The 18,099-nt window shown below is 44.8% G+C and overlaps 1 protein-coding gene across 7 annotated transcripts in view; it reads left to right on the forward strand.

The window, feature by feature from the left end:
- Positions 1-18,099, forward strand: part of LOC135556156 (myomegalin-like) — a 130,139-nt gene that overhangs the window by 55,147 nt on the left and 56,893 nt on the right. For 6 of the 7 annotated variants that reach the window (XM_064989127.1, XM_064989124.1, XM_064989122.1 and 3 more), the window contains 4 exons: positions 39-162; positions 341-519; positions 1,744-1,858; positions 10,589-10,642. In XM_064989127.1, coding sequence (XP_064845199.1) covers positions 39-162; positions 341-519; positions 1,744-1,858; positions 10,589-10,642 — 472 coding nt within the window. The remainder of the gene's footprint in view (positions 1-38; positions 163-340; positions 520-1,743; positions 1,859-10,588; positions 10,643-18,099) is intronic. The other variant, XM_064989123.1, reaches the window with a different exon arrangement.

Genomic DNA, 18,099 nt, shown 5'->3' on the forward strand with positions numbered 1-18,099 from the left:
CACTCAAGCCTTGTCGACGTGTTCATGTGCTCTGATAGGACGGCGGCGGCGAGCCTGACCAATCAGAATGAGGAGGAGCTGCAGCGTCACTGTGAGGAGCGGCAGCAGGAGATCAGCCACATTCAGGAGATCCTCGAGACCAAGGTCGAGCTGCTGCAGGAGGTCACGCGCGCACACACACACCACACACACACTAATGCAGGTGGTCACACAGTTTTGACAGAAACTAGTATTATTCCAATGTTGATGATTCCAATACACTTTGTTTCTGTGCTCAGTTTCAAATGCTGTGGTTACATTTGGAACATACCCTGACACTCCTGATGCATTGTGTTGTCAGGAGGCCCAGTTAGCGCGGGGCGAGGCTGAGAAGATGGCCTCTCTGGCAGAGGCTGAGTCCCAGTGCTGCCTGGCCCTGGAGAGAGAGATGATGATGAAGATGGAGGAGGAAGAGGAGAAGTGTGAGGGCGGGTCACTGGGATCCAGGCTGCAGCAGGGGGCCCTGGCAGAGAAGGACAGGTTAGCAGGAGGACAGGTGCTGATCGAGGTGTGACTGGCATGTCAGTGTGTTGTTTCTCTCAGAATGTGTGAATTTAATGCCAGATCAGAGTTTAATGCCAGGTCAGGGTTCCATGGCCGCAGGCAGAACAGCAGAAACTGGGTCTGCAGCACGACCAGGGGGACTCGGGTGGGGACAGCCAGGGGTCGTCAGGCCAGGTAGTCCTGAGACATGGTCCTAGGACTCAGGTCCTCTGGGAGGGAGAGAGACAGAGAGATGGGAGAATTAGAGGGAGCATATCTAAGATCACACAGGACACCAGATAAGACAGGAGAATTACACCAGATACAGACTGACCTTAGCTCCCCGGCACATAGAGTATTGCAGCATAGATACAGGAGACTGAGACAGGGGGGATCGGAAGTTACTCCCGGACAGGGACAAAAAAGCAGGATATAACCCCACCCGCTTTGGCAAAGCACAGCCCCCACACCACTAAACGGATATCAACAAGCCACTAATTTACTATCCTGAGACAAGGCCGAGTGTAGCCCACGAAGATCTTCTCACCGCAGGAGCCCGAGAACAGGAAGGAGGGAAGAGAACGAGCAAGCCAGTGACTCAGCCCCCGTAATAGGGTCAGAGGCAGAGAATCACACTGATAAAATTGACAGAGAAACGGTGCCGGAGTCGTGCCCTACGTACATGCTGTCCTATACTGAAAGAGTGGTATGGGGTCACAGATATCAGTCCAAGAGGTGTTTCAGAGCTTGTTTCATTAGGAACTTCAGCCCAACTGTTATAAAACGTACAAGCCTTGTTTATCACAGTTTTAGTGGTTAAATTCAGTCAAGCCTATACTTTCCTCTCTCTCTCCCTCTCGCTCTCTCAATTCAAATCAAACGGCTTTATTGGCATAGGAAACATATGTTTACATTGCCAAATGCAAGTGAAATAGTTAAAGAAAATTGAAATAAAGAATCAGAAAGGAACAGTAAACATGACACTCACAAAAGTTTTAAAAGAATAGAGACATTTCAAATGTTATATTATGGCTATGTACAGCGTAGTAACAATGTGCAAATAGTTGAAGTACAAAAGGAAAAAATATATATATAAATATGGCTTGTATTTACTTTGTTTGTGCTTCACTGTTTGCCCTTTTGTGGCAACAGGTCACAAATCTTGCTGCTGTCATTCTCTCTGCCTCTCTCACTTTCTTGCCCTCCCTCGCTCTCCCTCAGAGTAATAGAGGACCTGACTGAGGAGAGGAGGTTGCTGAGCCACCGGGTCGGAGAGCTGGAGGTCAGAGTTCACGACCTCATGACTTCCCTCCAGAAGAAAGACAGGGATGCAGAGGTAAATGAAAGTCCAGTTTTTTTTTACATAGCAAATTACAGTATATAACATCGGTATCGTATATACAACCCCTCAGCCTCTTTCTCTCACAGTTCACATAACCTTTTCATACGTGAGTTCGGTCGCCCCAGCATGAGTTTTTTTTAATGCACGTCAGAATGCATTCACGGTTCCAAAATGTGATTATTACGCAACAGGGCAGTTAACACACGCGGCCTGTTAATTATCAATGGGCTATGTTTCAACTTGTCAATTTCAAATGATTTTCTAACAAGTTGTATTTTCTAAAAACAGTTTGAATTGAGGTGTGCTCCTCATCCTCATTAAGTCGCATAGAAGGAGCTCATTTCAGCGCTGCGGACAATTTGTTTGAGGCTGTACTGAGCCGGACAAACTTCTCTCTTCGAGGAGAGCCCAAGCAGCAGATCAAGTATGCAGACGTGTGCAGCCCGCTTCCTCTTTTACCCCCAAGCACTCCATGGCTTAATGATCCACAGGCTTGCCTCGTTGGGGCAGGAAGTCCATATAAGGCTCGGGGGTGGAGCCAACGTGCTACAAGATATCTCCCTTCAAATCGCCACTCCCATCACCTCTCCCTGCCTTCTGCCACACACCCTCCACCCTCATCTCCTACAGGAAGGGAGGGGTGGTCCAGCTCCCTAGAGCATTCCTCCTGGAGAGGGCGTCTGCATTTCCATGGGCTGCACCTGATCTGTGGACGACAGAGAAATCAAAGAGTTGTAAGGATAGGAACCAGCGGGTCACCCGGGCGTTACTGTCCTTATTCCGTGACATCCAAACCAGTGGTGCATGGTCCATTTACGAGGGAGAAGTGCCGTCCCAATAAGTAATATTTCAGCGTCTCCAGCGCCCATTCTTTCTCCACAGTGGAATATCTTTGTTCCTGCGGCAACAGCTTCCGACTAATGTCTTGCTTCCGACTGGGTGTTGCTCACCTTCTTGGAGCTGTGATAGGACGGCACCCACCCATTTCGGAAGCATCGGTCTGTACCACCAGTGGTTTGGAAAAGTCCGGGGTCACCAGCATGAGTCCAGAACAGTGCTCCCTTTAGGTCCTGGAAGGCTTTCTCTTTCACCTCGGTCCACGTCACCTGGACGGGTAGACTGCTCCTGGTCAGATCTGCTAGGGGACTGACTAGGGAGGCAAAGTGGAGAATAAATCTGCGGTAGTAACTAGTCAACCCCACAAACGTGCACACCTGCTTCTAGGTGAGGGGGCGGGGCCAGTCCCGGATTGCCTCCACTTTCTTCACCTGGGGTTTGACACATCCCCTCACGATCGTGTACCCCAGGTACTCAGCCTCCCACAGGCAGAGCCGACATTTCCTTGGGTTAGCTGTTAGCCCCGCCCCCTATAAGGCCTGCCTCGCTCCCATGGATCACATCATCACCGAAGTAAGACGCCACGTACTCACGATGGGGACGGAGAATCCGGTCCATCAACCTCTGGAAGATGGCCAGGGCCCCGTGCAACTCAAAAAGGACAGCTTCTTGTAGTGGAACAGCCTGTCAGGGGTGGCGAAAGCAGTTTTTTCCCGTGTCTTTTGTCCCCCAAAGGGCACCAATAACCCGTCAAGTCGAGCATGCTGATAAATCGTACGGTTCCTAGCCGTTCGATTAGTTCATCATTTCGGGGCATGGGGTAGGCGTCGAACTGACACGCCTGACAGGAAAGGTGCTAGCATTCTGGCCCATTGCTCATGGGGCCATTTCTCCCTAGCCTCCGTCCTCTCGAAGGCTTGGAGGTAAGCCTTGATGTTGTCAGCCTCTGTCAGCATCAGTATAAACTAACTGGGTTTGGGACAAGAGACTGCTGCGCCTGCAGCCACGCCGGCCTGGGCGGCTGTCAGCTGGCTGAGTTTAGCTCGCAGGAGAGCAGTCTGTTGACGCTGGTCCTCCAGCAGCACCCAATGCATAGCCTGCTGCACTATGTTCGCCTCCACCAGTCTGTTTAGTTATTGAGCTTGGTTTGCTTTGCCCGCATTCTCCATCACATGTAGCAGGCTCAAGGGGTTGTGGTTTCCACGTCACCAAGTTCAATAACCAAACACACAAAGCACAACTAGAATACAAATGGGGAATTTATTAGGGAGATATCCACACTGTGGGAAAGGGGGGAATTCAGCAACCAGTAATCCGTTCTTATTGTCCATTCCGTTCTTCATGGGTAGTCCTAAAATGCAGGTCCTCAACCAAACCGGTTCAGTACACAGTGGGGGTAATCAGACAGTCCAGATCACAACGGTAATCACACAGATAATTCTCTCTCTTCTCACACTCTCCATAACACACATTTTCCTCTTAGTCCTCTTCTCATTTGTGCAGCCCGCTTCCTCTTTTATCCCCAAGCACTCCATGCCTTAATGAATCACAGGCTTGCCTAGTTGGGGCAGGAAGTCCATATAAAGCTTGGGGTGGAGCCAGCGGGCTGCAAGATATCTCCCTTCAATCACCACTCCCCTCATCTCTCCCTGCCATCTGCCACAGTATTTATGTACACCTTAGCCAAGTAGATTTAAACTCAGTTTTTCACAATTCCTGACATTTAGTCCTAGTAAGAATTCCATGTATTAGGTCAGTTAGGATCACCACTTTATTTTAAGAATGTGAAATGTCAGAATAATAGTAGAGAGAATGATTTATTTCAGCTTTTATTTATCACATTCACAGTGGGTCAGAAGTTTACATACACTCAATTAGTATTTGGTACCATTGCCTTTAAATGGTTTATCATGGGCCAAACGTTTCGGGTAGCCTTCCACAAGCTTCACACAATAAGTTGGGTGAATTTTGGCCCATTCCTCCTGACTTTGTTGTCCTTAAGCCATTTTGACACAACTTTGCAAGTATGCTTGGAGTCATTGTCCATTTGGAAGACTCATTAAAGACCACGCTATAACTTCCTGACTGATCTCTTGAGATGTTGCTTCATTATATCCACATAATTTTCTTTCCTCATGATGCCATCTATTTTGTGAAGTGCAACAGTCCCTCCTGCAGCAAAGCACCCCCACAACATGATGCTGCCACCCCCGTACTTCATGGTTGGGATGGTGTTCTTTGGCTTGCAAGCCTCCCCCTTTTTCCTCCGAACATAACGATGGTCATTATGGCCAATCAATTCTATTTTTGTTTCATCAGACCAGAGGACATTTTTTTCCAAAAAGTATGATCTTTGTCCCCATGTGCAGTTGCAAACCATAGTCTGGCTTCTTTATGCCAGTTTTGGAGCAGTGGCTTCTTTCTTGCTGAGCGGCTTTTCAGGTTATGTCGATATAGAACTAGTTTTTACTGTGGATTTAGATACTTTTGTACCTGTTTCCTCCAGCATCTTCACAATGTCCTTTGCTGTTGTTCTGGGATTGATTTGCACTTTTCGCACCAAAGTACGTTCATCTCTAGGAGACAGAACACATCTCCTTCCTGAGCGGTATGACAGCTGCTTGGTCCCATGGTGTTTATACTTGCGTACAGTCGTGGCCAAAAGTTGAGAATGACACAAATATTAATTTCCACAAAGTTTGCTGCTTCAGTGTCTTTAGATATTTTTTGTCAGATGTTACTATGGAATACTGAAGTATAATTACAAGCATTTCATAAGTGTCAATGGCTTTTATTGACAATTGCATGAAGTTGATGCAAAGAGTCAATATTTGCAGTGTTGACCATTCTTTTTCAAGACCTCTGCAATCCGCCCTAATAATAATAATATAATAATATATCCCATTTAGCAGACGCTTTTGTCCAACGCGACTTACAAGTCGGCTGGGGCCACTACTTTTACATATGGGTGGCCCTAGCGGGAATCGAACCCACGACGCTTGGCGTTGCAAGCGCCATGCTCTACCGACTGAGCCACACAGGACCCGTCAAGCCCTGGCATGCTGTCAATTAACTTCTGGGCCACATCCTGACTGATGGCACCCCATTCTTGCATAATCAATGCTTGGAGTTTGTCAGAATTGTTTTTTTGTCCACCCGTCTCTTGAGGATTGACCACAAGTTCTCAATGGGATTAAGGTCTGGGGAGTTTCCTGGCCATGGACCCAAAATATTGATGTATTGTTCCCAGAGCCACTTAGTTATAACTTTTGCCTTATGGCAAGGTGCTCCATCATGTTGGAAAAGGCATTGTTTGTCACCAAACTGTTCCTGGATGGTTGGGAGAAGTTGCTCTCGGAGGATGTGTTGGTACCATTCTTTATTCGTGGCTGTGTTCATAGGCAAAATTGTGAGTGAGCCCACTCCCTTGGCTGAGAAGCAACCCCACACATGAATGGTCTCAGGATGCTTTACTGTTGGCATGACACAGGACTGTAGCGCTCAACTTGTCTTCTCCGGACAAGCTTTTTTCCAGATAACCCAAACAATCGGAAAGGGGATTCATCAGAGAAAATGACTTTACCCCAGTCCTCAGCAGTCCTATCCCTGTACCTTTTGCAGAATATCAGTCTGTCCCTGATGTTTTTCCTGAAGAGAAGTGGCTTCTTTGCTGCCCTTCTTGACACCAGGCCATCCTCCAAAAGTCTATGCCTCACTGTGCTTGCAGATGCACTCACACCTGCCTGCTGCCATTCCTGAGCAAACACTGTACCTCAGCTGAATCAACTTTAGACGACGGTCCTGGCGCTTGCTGGACTTTCTTGGGCTCCCTGAAGCCTTCCTCACAACAATTGAACCGCTCTCCTTGAAGTTCTTGATGATCCGATAAATGGTTGATTGCCCGTGAAGCCCTTTTGTGCAAAGCAATGATGATGACACGTGTTTCCTTGCAGGTAACCATGTTTGACAGAGAAAGAACAATGATTCCAAGCACCACCCTCCTTTTGAAGCTTCCAGTCTGTTATTTGAACTCAATCAGCATGAAAGAGTGATCTCCAGCCTTGTCCTCGTCAACACCCACACCTGTGTTAACAAGAGAATCACTGACATTAAGTCAGCTGGTCCTTTTATGGCAGGGCTGAAATGCAGTGGAAATGTTTTTTGGAGATTCAGTTCATTTGCATGCAAAGAGGGACTTTGGAAATAATTGCAATTCATCTGATCACTCTTCATAACATTCTGGAGTATATGCAAATTGCCATCATACGAACTGAGGCAGCAGACTCAACTTCTGGCCATGACTGTACTATTGTTTGATGAACGTGGCACCTTCAGGCATTTGGCAATTGCTCCTAATGATGAACCAGACTTGTGGTCTACAAATTTTTTTCTGAGGTCTTGGCGGATTTATTTTGATTTTCCCATGATGTCAAGCAAAGAGGCACTGAGTTTGAAGGTAGGCCTTGAAATACATCCACAGATACACCTCCAATTGACTCAAGTGATGTCAATTAGCCTATCAGAAGCTTCTAAAGCCATGACATCATTTTCTGGAATTTTCCAAGCTGTTTAAAGGCACAGTCAACTGTCATGCACAAAGTAGATGTCCTAACTGACTTGAAAAACGCATTTTAATGGCTTCAACCTAAGTGTTTGTAAACTTCCGATTTCAACTGTATGTATGTATGTATGTATGTATGTATGTATGTATGTATGTATGTATGTATGTATGTATGTATGTCTGTATGTTTTTATTTTTTATTTTTTTTATTTCACCTTTATTTAACCAGGTAGGCTAGTTGAGAACAAGTTCTCATTTGCAACTGCGACCTGGCCAAGATAAAGCATAGCAGTGTGAACAGACAACACAGAGTTACAGATGGAGTAAACAATTAACAAGTCAATAACACAGTAGAAAAAAAGGGGAGTCTATATACATTGTGTGCAAAAGGCATGAGGAGGTAGGCGAATAATTACAATTTTGCAGGTTAACACTGGAGTGATAAATGATCAGATGGTCATGTACAGGTACAGATATTGGTGTGCAAAAGAGCATAAAAGTAAATAAATAAAAACAGTATGGGGATGAGGTAGGTGAAAATGGGTGGGCTATTTACCAATAGACTATGTACAGCTGCAGCGATCGGTTAGCTGCTCAGATAGCAGATGTTTGAAGTTGGTGAGGGAGATAAAAGTCTCCAGGGATTTTTGCAATTCGTTCCAGTCACAGGCAGCAGAGTACTGGAACAGAATGCGCCCAAATGAGGTGTTGGCTTTAGGGATGATCAGTGAGATACACCTGCTGGAGCGCGTGCTACGGATGGGTGTTGCCATCGTGACCAGTGAACTGAGATAAGGCGGAGCTTTACCTAGCATGGATGTATGTATGTATGTATGTATGTATGTATGTATGTATGTATGTATGTATGTATGTATGGAGCATAATGTATTTACACTTTTATTCACGTTTTCAAGTTCTGGTGACAAATAAATCATTCCGACTATTGCATAGATTGTAATGGACACCTATGATATGTGTAAAATACTTTTTTGAAGGTTGTACTGATTATAATGAGCTAATGCTAAGCTATTTGCCAGCAAGGTGTCACACCATGTTTGTTGACATAATACAATGCCTTCTGTGTGTCACATAAACGTCTGTCAGACCGAAGATGTTATAATGAGGTGAAGGAATGGTTCACTCATCTTTCATTCATTAATTCCCCCCCCTTCAACATGCATACTGCAAACAGACCAAACTCATCTTCTCTCCTCTTGTTATATTTGGTTGACGCTAAAAACAAACATGGTGGTGCGCACAAACTACCCATCATCGGATTACTTTCAATATCTAGAAAGTGTTTTACTCAATTATATTTCAATCAATATTGAGCTGACCCATGATGTGATGAATTATAAATAGTATTTGCTATTAGCTGATTCATATTGTGGTTTCTATCATCCGAGAGTTATCTAAATATGACCGCTTGTGTTACGTCAATATTTCCTCAGTTAGCGTTAGGACCAATATAGCTTACATTTTCTGGATTGGATGATTGTGTTATGCTGTAGCTACTTCTGTGAAAGACTGAACATTGCATCCAAAAATAAACTGGTCACATTCAGGACATTAACTTTGTAAGGACTGTGTTTGTGCAAAACGTTTCGGTGAAAAAAGGCGTGGCTAGCTCAAATGCTGATTGTTTTGTCAATCGAAACTGGTCGTTCTAAATAAGCGTTCTAATCAAACCGGTTTGATCGTACGCTCCAGGGACCACTGTAGAATGATCACACCCGTTCGTTGGTACGTGTGAAAAGGTTAAAGTACTCCTGAGTGGCGCAGTGGTCTAACACGGAACCCAAACCGGCTGTGCACGTGCACTACCGTGCACCCCCCCCCCACACCACACGCAATCACGACACGCAGGTTAAAATATCAAAACAAACTCTGAACCAATGACATTAATTTGGGGACAGGTCGAAAAGCATTGAACATTTGTGGTAATTTAGCTAGTTAGCTTGCACTTGCTAGCTAACGTTAATTTGTCCGATTTAGCTAGCTTGCTGTTGCTAGCTAATTTGTCCTGGGATATAAACATTGAGTTGTTATTTTACTTGAAATGCACAAGGACCTCTACTCCGACAATTAATCCACACATAAAACGGCCAACCGAATCGTTTTTAGTCATCTCTCCTCCTTCCAGGCCTTTTCATCGTTTAATTTATATGGCGATCGCATCTAAACTTTCATTGTATTACCACGACTACCGGCAAAACAGTTCGTCTTTCATTCACCCACGTGGTTATAATCAATGAGGAGATGGCACACGGGTACCTGCTTCTATAAACCAATGAGGAGATGGGAAAGGTAGGACTTGCCGCGCGATCTGCGTCAGAAATAGGAATGACTCCTATTTTAGCCCTTGTATTTTGCGACGCTCGCGCACGCGACGTGTCCGGTCTGGTCAGCATGTAAGGCTCTGCATCGCAGTTGCTAGCTGTGCCACTAGAGATCCTGGTTTGAGTCAAGGCTCTGTCGCAGCCAGCCGCGAACGGGAGACCCATGGGGCGCCACACAATTGGTCCAGTGTCGTCCGGGTTAGGGGAGGGTTTGGCCGGCAGGGATGTCCTTGTCCCATCGCGCTCTAGTGTCTCCTTTGGCGGGCTAGGCGCATGCATGCTGACACGGTCACCAGGTGTACAGTGTTTTCTCCGACACATTGGTGTAGCTGGCTTCCGGGTTAAGCGGGCATTGCGTGAAGAAGCAGTTCATCTTGGGTGGTTCGTGTTTTGGAGGACGCATGGCTCACGGCCTTCACCTCTCCCGATTCTGTACAGGAGTTGCAGCAATGAGACAAGACTGTAACTACCAATTGGAGACCACGAAATTGGGGATGCAAATTGGTAAAAAGTAAAATAAAATAAATAAAAGTTAAGGTTAAAGGTTCCCCCTTCCCAAGGGAATGAACAGCTGGGGGGGGATACAATTACCATATCTGTCCTGTATTCATAAACATGTTGAATGTACAGTAGGTCAGTGGAACCCTGGCACCTGCTCCTATGCTAGGCTAACATACCCCAGAGCCACCGTGATGATGAAAAACACAGATGGCTTTTATGGGTTACATGCAGCAGGACTCACATGAATGCCTCCATGTCTATTTTGAATCCAAGAATGTAGTTGGTTCAACGAAATCTATAATATCCTGGCTCAGAAAATGTAGCCATTTTCAAAATATTTCATGCCATCATGCAATCGTGTCATTCATATATTTGTTTTAACAGTTTTCTGAGGAACAAAAGATTGGGTTCATTATGAATTTATACATTTTTTTATATATTTTTTATTGTTACTTATTTACCACCCTTATTGTCTTCTGTCCACAGTTGCTGCGGGGTGAGATGGGTCGAGAGAAGAGTTGTATCCAGCCAGAGATGCAGGTATGTGTGGCAGGAGTGCTGCCATCCTATAGTATGTCTGTGGTTGTGGGAATCTGATTCTATTGGCTTAACATAAGCTTTTGGACCATGCACGCACAGACAGGGACACTGCAGTGGGGAAGTGGGCTACAATAAATTAGTTTGCATGTAAGTGATGATAAGCTAAAGTTTGCTCTTTGAGAAATTTAATTCAAGGCCTGTACATTGCCTGGAGTAGTGTGTTTGATAGCAAGGCAATGGTATATGAAAGCCCTCCCAACCTGCTCCATGCTCCCTGGGATAAATGGTCGGAGGTTGCCCTCTGTAGGAACCAAAGGAAAACTGCATGTAAGATAGCTGGACCACACATTCACAACACCATTCACATCACCACACACACACATTCACAACACCACACACACACATTCACAACACCACACACACATATTCACAACACCACACACACACATTCACAACACCACACACACACATTCACACACCACACACACACACAAACACACACCACACGCATTCACACACCACACACACACACAACACATACTGTACACAAATGAGGATCAAAATACTTTGTGCATTCGGGTCACTCAGATATATTGTTCAGCACTAAAATCTTCCCCTCAATAGTACTGAGGATATCTTGCTGGGTTCTATTTCAAATATATAGTTTAGATTTCTCACTTACAGTTTTTTTCAAACTGCTTACACAAGTTTTCAAAACGGTCTCCTTTTTTTCAAAACTCTACACACAATTCCCAAAACTGCACACACAAAATGCAAAATGCCTCACATCTCCTTCAAATGTAACACTGCATTCAAAATGCCATAAACACATGTCAGAATGAAGCATTTGCATCAAATGGCCAACACTGCTGTCGCAATAGTACATTTTTGGGTATACCATGTAAACACTGTTCTAAATCTACAGCTCTTTGGTCTTTCATAGGCTTATATCTACATTTCAATACAATGTTCTACAGTGAAAGTAATCTGCTAAGAGGGGTAACAAGTCCACTGTAAACACCAATGCAATGTAGAAACAGAAAATATTTCTTAGGCCAAACATTACTGTTGTATACAGTATGTAAACCAAAAGTAAACCATTCTTTAGAATACAGTAAAGAACACAATTGTGTGTGTGGGGTCCCGGGGGGCAGTCCAGGAATTGATAAGATGGGTGGCAAACCAGTTTTGGACCAGAACAGCCCGGTGAAAACTAACATTGTCCCATAAAACCACAAATCTAGCAGGCTCCTGATCTGGATCAGGGACAAGCATTGTGTAAATTGCATCCAGAAAAGTGAGCATATGGCCGTTGTTGTACGGAGTGTGGCATTGTGATGGAGGACCCCGTTTTGAGTGATGGCAGCACACATAGTTATATTACCCCCACGCTGTCCAGGGACTTTGGTAATTGCCCTCTGTCCTATTACATTACTTACGCGGCGCCTGGTTTTGGTGAGGTTGAAGCCAATCTCATCCACATAAATAAATTCATGGCAAATTACATGGGCATCCAGCTCCAATACTCTCTGTAACAGACAAAAGGATATACAGATGAGTAAATATGGTATGTCTGAAGTACTGGAAGTAGTGTTGCATAAATACCTCTACAAAGTAATGTTGCATATTCTTGACTGTCAGAGTTTCTCTCAAATGGCACCTTGTAAAGTTGTTTCATCGTCACTCGGTGCCGTTGGAGGATGCGTTGTATGGTCGACAGGCTTACAGCATTGATGTTGTTAAATATGGTGTCATTATTCAAGATATGCTCTCTTATCTCTCGAATCCTAATTGCATTGCCGGCCAAAACCATATTTATAATTGCAGTCTCTTGTACATCTGTAAACAAGTGTCCTCGTCCTCCATGATGTCTTTGCCTTTCCACTCTGTAAAGAATTCAAACACAGTATGTGTTCAGCATAGGAGCTGTAAACAATGTACAAAAAAATGTAGTACAGCATGATAACCAACCTCATTCATTCAATGCAGTGCAGTAAATGGATGGCTTAGAGTTACAAATGTTTATGCAATATTCACAATGTATTTTACAGTACATTAATGTAATGCTAAAATAGTCATTAGATAGTTGCATACCTGTTCTCATTTCTGAAGCTCCGAATTATGGACGCCACTGTAAATCGACTCAAGTTTGGCTGGACTCTAAGTCCAGCCTCTCTCATGGTCAAACCGTGGTTGATCACATGATCAACAAGTGTTGCCCTAATCTCATCAGAGATGGCTCTCCTTCCTTCACTTCTTTGCCCTCGTCCTCTTCTTCCTCTTCCTCTCCCTCCTACACCTCTTGCTCTCTGTCCATTGTTGGCATCCATTGTTCAAAACAGGTAATCTGACCTATTTATAGGCCTGTACTACAGTAAAGCAGTGATTGTTTTTTTTAGTTTTTTAATGACATTTTTACCCCTTTTTCTCCCCAATTTTGTGGTATCCAATTGTTTTTAGTAGCTACTATCTTGTCTCATCGCTACAACTCCCGTACGGGCTCGGGAGAGATGAATGTTGAAAGTCATGCGTCCTCCGATACACAACCCAACCAAGCCCCACTGCTTCTTAACACAGCGCGCATCCAACTCGGAAGCCAGCCGCACCAATGTTCGGAGGAAACACCGTGCACCTGGCAACCTTGGTTAGCGTGCACTGCGCCCGGCACACCTCAGGAGTCGCTGGTGCACGATGAGTCAAGGATATCCCTACCAGCCAAGCCCTCCCTAACCCGGACAACGCTGGGCCAATTGTGCGTCGCCCTACGGACCTCCCGGTCGCGGCCGGTTGCGACAGAGCCTGGGCGAGAACCCAGAGTCTCTGGTGGCACAGCTGGCGCTGCAGTACAGCACCCTTCGCCACCCGGGAGGTCCAGCACTGATTGGTTAGTGATCAGTTAAGCTATTAGTTTGCACATGTGAGGAGTGTGTGTGTGACCTGGTGAATAAGTATAGAATTTTGATTGGTTGTGTTTGTAAAAGGAAAGCAAGTCACTTCCTGTTAGATTTTTGTGTTTTAGGTAGAGAATTGTGTGTAGTGTTTTATGCAATTGACAACTGAGTCAAAGGCTGAGAAATAGTTTATGGTTTTGGATATTTGGTGTGTAGTTTAGCATTTTGTGTGTAAGCAGTTGGAAAAAACTGTAATGGGATTTGCTCGAGCAGATTCTCTTATCTGAAGTGCCAATCACAGCGTCCATTGGAGACAGACAGGTCGATTGGCGAATGAGGTGAGCCCCTCTTCTCTTCGTAAGATACCACTCGCCCTGCCTCTGGTCATACTCAAGCATGTCTCTCTTCAGGGAAAAGCAGTGAGATGTCTCACTCATCTTATCATAGAACATACAGTTACCGGTTCTATTTGAAATATGTTGTTTCAATATCTCACTTTATGGGGATATAGACTGCCCCTTTAATGCAGACATGCATGTACTGTGTCTCACTTATATTATCATAGAAACTGTGTTACGCAAGTGGCCTTACGTTTTGAATTCTGGGCAATTGAACTGATTCCAGAGGCTGTTCCAAAACACTGCCGGCGGAAAAGAGGTGGACTTTTAATCTGACTCAGGAGGCGCGCACACCACCCACCGCTTCCGAGTATATTACTCGCTAATGTTCAGTCTCTGAAAATAAAGTTGAGTTCAGGGTGAGGATTTCCTTCCAGAGAGACATCCGGGATTGTAACATACTGTTTCACGGAAACATTGCTTTCTCGAGATATACTGTCAGAGTCCGTTCAGTCAGGTGGGCTCTCAGTTCATTGCGCAGACAGGAATAAATATATCTCCAGGAAGAAGGGCGGGGGTGTATGTTTCATGATGAACTACTCTTGGTGTGATTGTGATAACATACAGGAACTTAAGTATTTTTGTTCATCCGGCCTAGAATACCTCACAATCAAATGCTGACCGTATTACCTCCCAAGATAATTCTGTTCAGTTATAGTCACGTGTACATTATAGTTCAGTTATAGTCACGTGTACTTTACGCAAACTGGAAACCACATATCCCGAGGCCGCATTTATTATAGCTGGGGATTTTAACAAAGCAAATTTGAGGAAAACGTTACCGAAGTTCTATCAACACATTCACTGAAGTACTCGCGCTGCTAAAACACTCGACCACTGCTTCTCCAACTTCCGAGATGCCTACAAGGCTCTCCCCTACCCTCCCTTCGGCAAATCTGATCACGACTCCATTTTGCTCCTCCCTTCCTATAGATAGAAACTCAAACAGGAAGTATCTGTGCTAAGGACTATTCAACGCAAGTCTGACCAATCGGAATCCATGCTTCCAGATTGTTTTGATCACGTGGACTGGAATATGTTCCGGGTAGCCTCCGAGAACAAAATAGACGAATACACTGATACAGTGACTGAGTTTATCAGGAAGTGTATAGGAGATGTTATACCCACTGTGGCTATTAAAACCTACCCTAAACAGACACTGTGGATAGATGGCAGCATTCGCGCAAAACTGAAAGAGCAAAGCATTGCATTTAACCATAGTTGACAATCGCATTTAACCAACAGACAATCACGGAACACAAAGGAAAACCAGCCAAGTCACGGACATCGACGTCTTGGTTCCAGACAACCTAAACACCTTTTCACCCGCTTTGAGGATAACACAGTGGCCCACTTCCAAGGACTGTGGGCTCTCCTTCTCCGTGGCCAACGTGAGTAAGACATTTAAGTGTGTTATACCTCGCAAGGCTGCCGGCCCAGACGGCATCCCGAGCCGCATCCACAGAGCATGCGCAGACCAGCTGGCTGGAGTGTTTACGGACATATTCAATCTCTCCCTATCTCAGTCTGCTGTCCCCACATGCTTCAAGATGTCCACCATTCGTCCTGTACCCAAGAAAGCAAAGGTAACTGAAGTAATTGACTATCGCCCTGTAGCACTGAATTAGGTCATCATGAAATGCTTTGAGAGACTAGTCTAGGATCATATCACCTCTACCCTACCTGACACTCTAGACCCACTTCAATTTGCTTACCACCCCATGTGAATCCATGTAATCGCTGTAATCGCCATCGCACTGCACAGTGCCCTATCCCATCTGGACAAGGGGAATACCTATGTAAGAATGCTGTTCATTGACTATAGCTCAGGATTCAACCCCATAGTTCAGGCTCCCAAGTGGGCTTCCAAGTGGCTGCATCTCAGTGCTAGAGGCGTCACTACAGACCCTGGTTCGATTCCAGGCTGTATCACAACTGGCCGCGATTCGGAGTCCAATAGGGCGGCGCACAATTGGCCCAGTGCCATCCGGGTTGGGGCTTGGCTGGGGTAGGCCATCATTGTAAATAAGAATTTGTTCTTAATATGAGCCTACATGTTCCCAACTGGGAACACCCCCCCCCCCCGTTCAGCTCAAACGGTGGCGCAGGGAAAGCAAAAATATTCTTAAAAATATTTAACCTCCACACATTAACAAGTCCAATACCTTAAATGAAAGATAAACACCTTGTTCATCTACCCAGCGTGTCAGAGTTTTAAAATGTTTTACAGCGAAAACATAGCACATATTTATGTTAAACCACCACTAGGAAAGCATACAATATGTAGCCACATTGCTATGCAAAATAGCACAATCACAAACGCAGGATTAAAAGAAAAATAATTCACTAACCTTTTGAAAATCTTCATCAGATGACAGTAATAGCACATGTTACACAGTACATTTATGTTTTTTTCAATAATATGCAATTTATATCCATAAATCTCCGTTTACATTGAGCCATTTTCAAAAAATGCAGCAGAAATGTCCGGAGAAATTATAAATAGCTCCGGCAGCTAACGCCAGATAACAACAATAAACATTATAAACTTTGACTAAATATACATGTTCTACATATATTTAGAAAGATACACTTCTTCTTAATGCAAACGCTGTGTTACATTTATTTTTAACGTTACAGAATTCGTTCACTATTCAATAATCTGAGACGGCGCTCAGACATTAGCATTATTTCTCTGCTATGTTGGAGTCGACAAAAATACAATTTTCTAACATAAATATTCCATTACCTTTGATGTTCTTCGACAAGAATGTTGTGGAAGGAGTTATACTTACCTAATATAACGTTTGGTTGCTGTTGGTGTGTCTATGTATTAGCAAATGCTAACATCTTCAGGGGAATTACCCCAAAAAGGACTTCTGATCTCGAAAATTGCGCATCAAAACTTCAGAATTACATATTATATGTCGACTAAACTGGTCAAACTAAGTGCAGAATCAAGCTTTAGGATGTTATTAACGTACAAAACAATTGGCGATTAAATCAAACATAACGAACTCTCCTCAAGCAAGCTGGAACAAAAAGACCCTTTTCCCAGAGCGCGCTCCTGAAAACTCGTGACACCTCAGTATTTTGCCCGCCAAGCAGTCAAAGCTCGTGCTATTTTCTCCGTTCCACGTCTCATTGAAAGACGAGAGCGCTCTGAAGAAATAGAAACTATTCCGAGATCCGTAGCTGGTTGGGAAGGGTGGGGGCGATGACGTCAAAGTTGGAGCAACTTTCTTAGGAGAGAGAGAGAGTTTGGGAGAATGGCTGCCCTGTGAGTTCTGCTTTACATACAGACATAAATAAACAGAACGGTTTTAGAAGCTTTAGAGTGTTTTCTATTCAATAATAATTATTATATGCATATATTAGCAATTTTTGACAGTTTCTTTTTTAGTTTACTCTGGGCACACAATTCATCCAAAGGGGGCAGTATTGTCCCGAGCCTTAACAGGTTTTAACTGACTTGTCCAGATAAATAAGGTTTAAATACAAAAAAATAGTACCCTCCAAACTCATCATTAAGCTCGAGGCCCTGGGTCTGAACCCCGCCCTGTGCAACTGGATCCTGCACTTCCTGATGGACTGCCCCCAGGTGGTGAAGGTAAGATACAACTCCTCCACTTCGCTGATCTTCAACACTGGGGCCCCACAAGAATGCGTGCTCAGCCACCTCTCCTGTACTTCCTGTTCACCCATGACTGCATGTCCACGCACACCTCCAACTCAGTCATCAAGTTTGCAGACGACACAACGGTATAAGGCCTGATTACCAACAATGATGAGACAGCCTACAGGGAGGAGGTGAGGGCCCTGGGAGTGTGGTGCCAGAATCCCCCCCCCCCCCTATCAACATCGACGGGACTCCAGTGGAGAAGGTGGAAAGCTTCAAGTTGCTCTGCGTTCACATCACTGACAAACTGAAATGGTCCACCCACACAGACAGTGTGGCGAAGAAGGCACAACAGCGCCTCTTCAACCTCAGGAGTCTGAAGAAATTTGGCTTGGTCCCTAAAACCCTCTCACAAACTTTTACAGATGCACAATTGAGAGCATTCTGTCGGGCTGTATCACCGCCTGCTACGGCAACTGCACCAACCGCAACCCCAGGGCTCTCCAGAGGGTGGTGCGGTCTGCCCAACGCATCACCGGGGGCAAGCTA

Source organism: Oncorhynchus masou, chromosome 15, assembly GCF_036934945.1.
Source record: "Oncorhynchus masou masou isolate Uvic2021 chromosome 15, UVic_Omas_1.1, whole genome shotgun sequence".
NCBI lineage: Eukaryota > Metazoa > Chordata > Actinopteri > Salmoniformes > Salmonidae > Oncorhynchus > Oncorhynchus masou.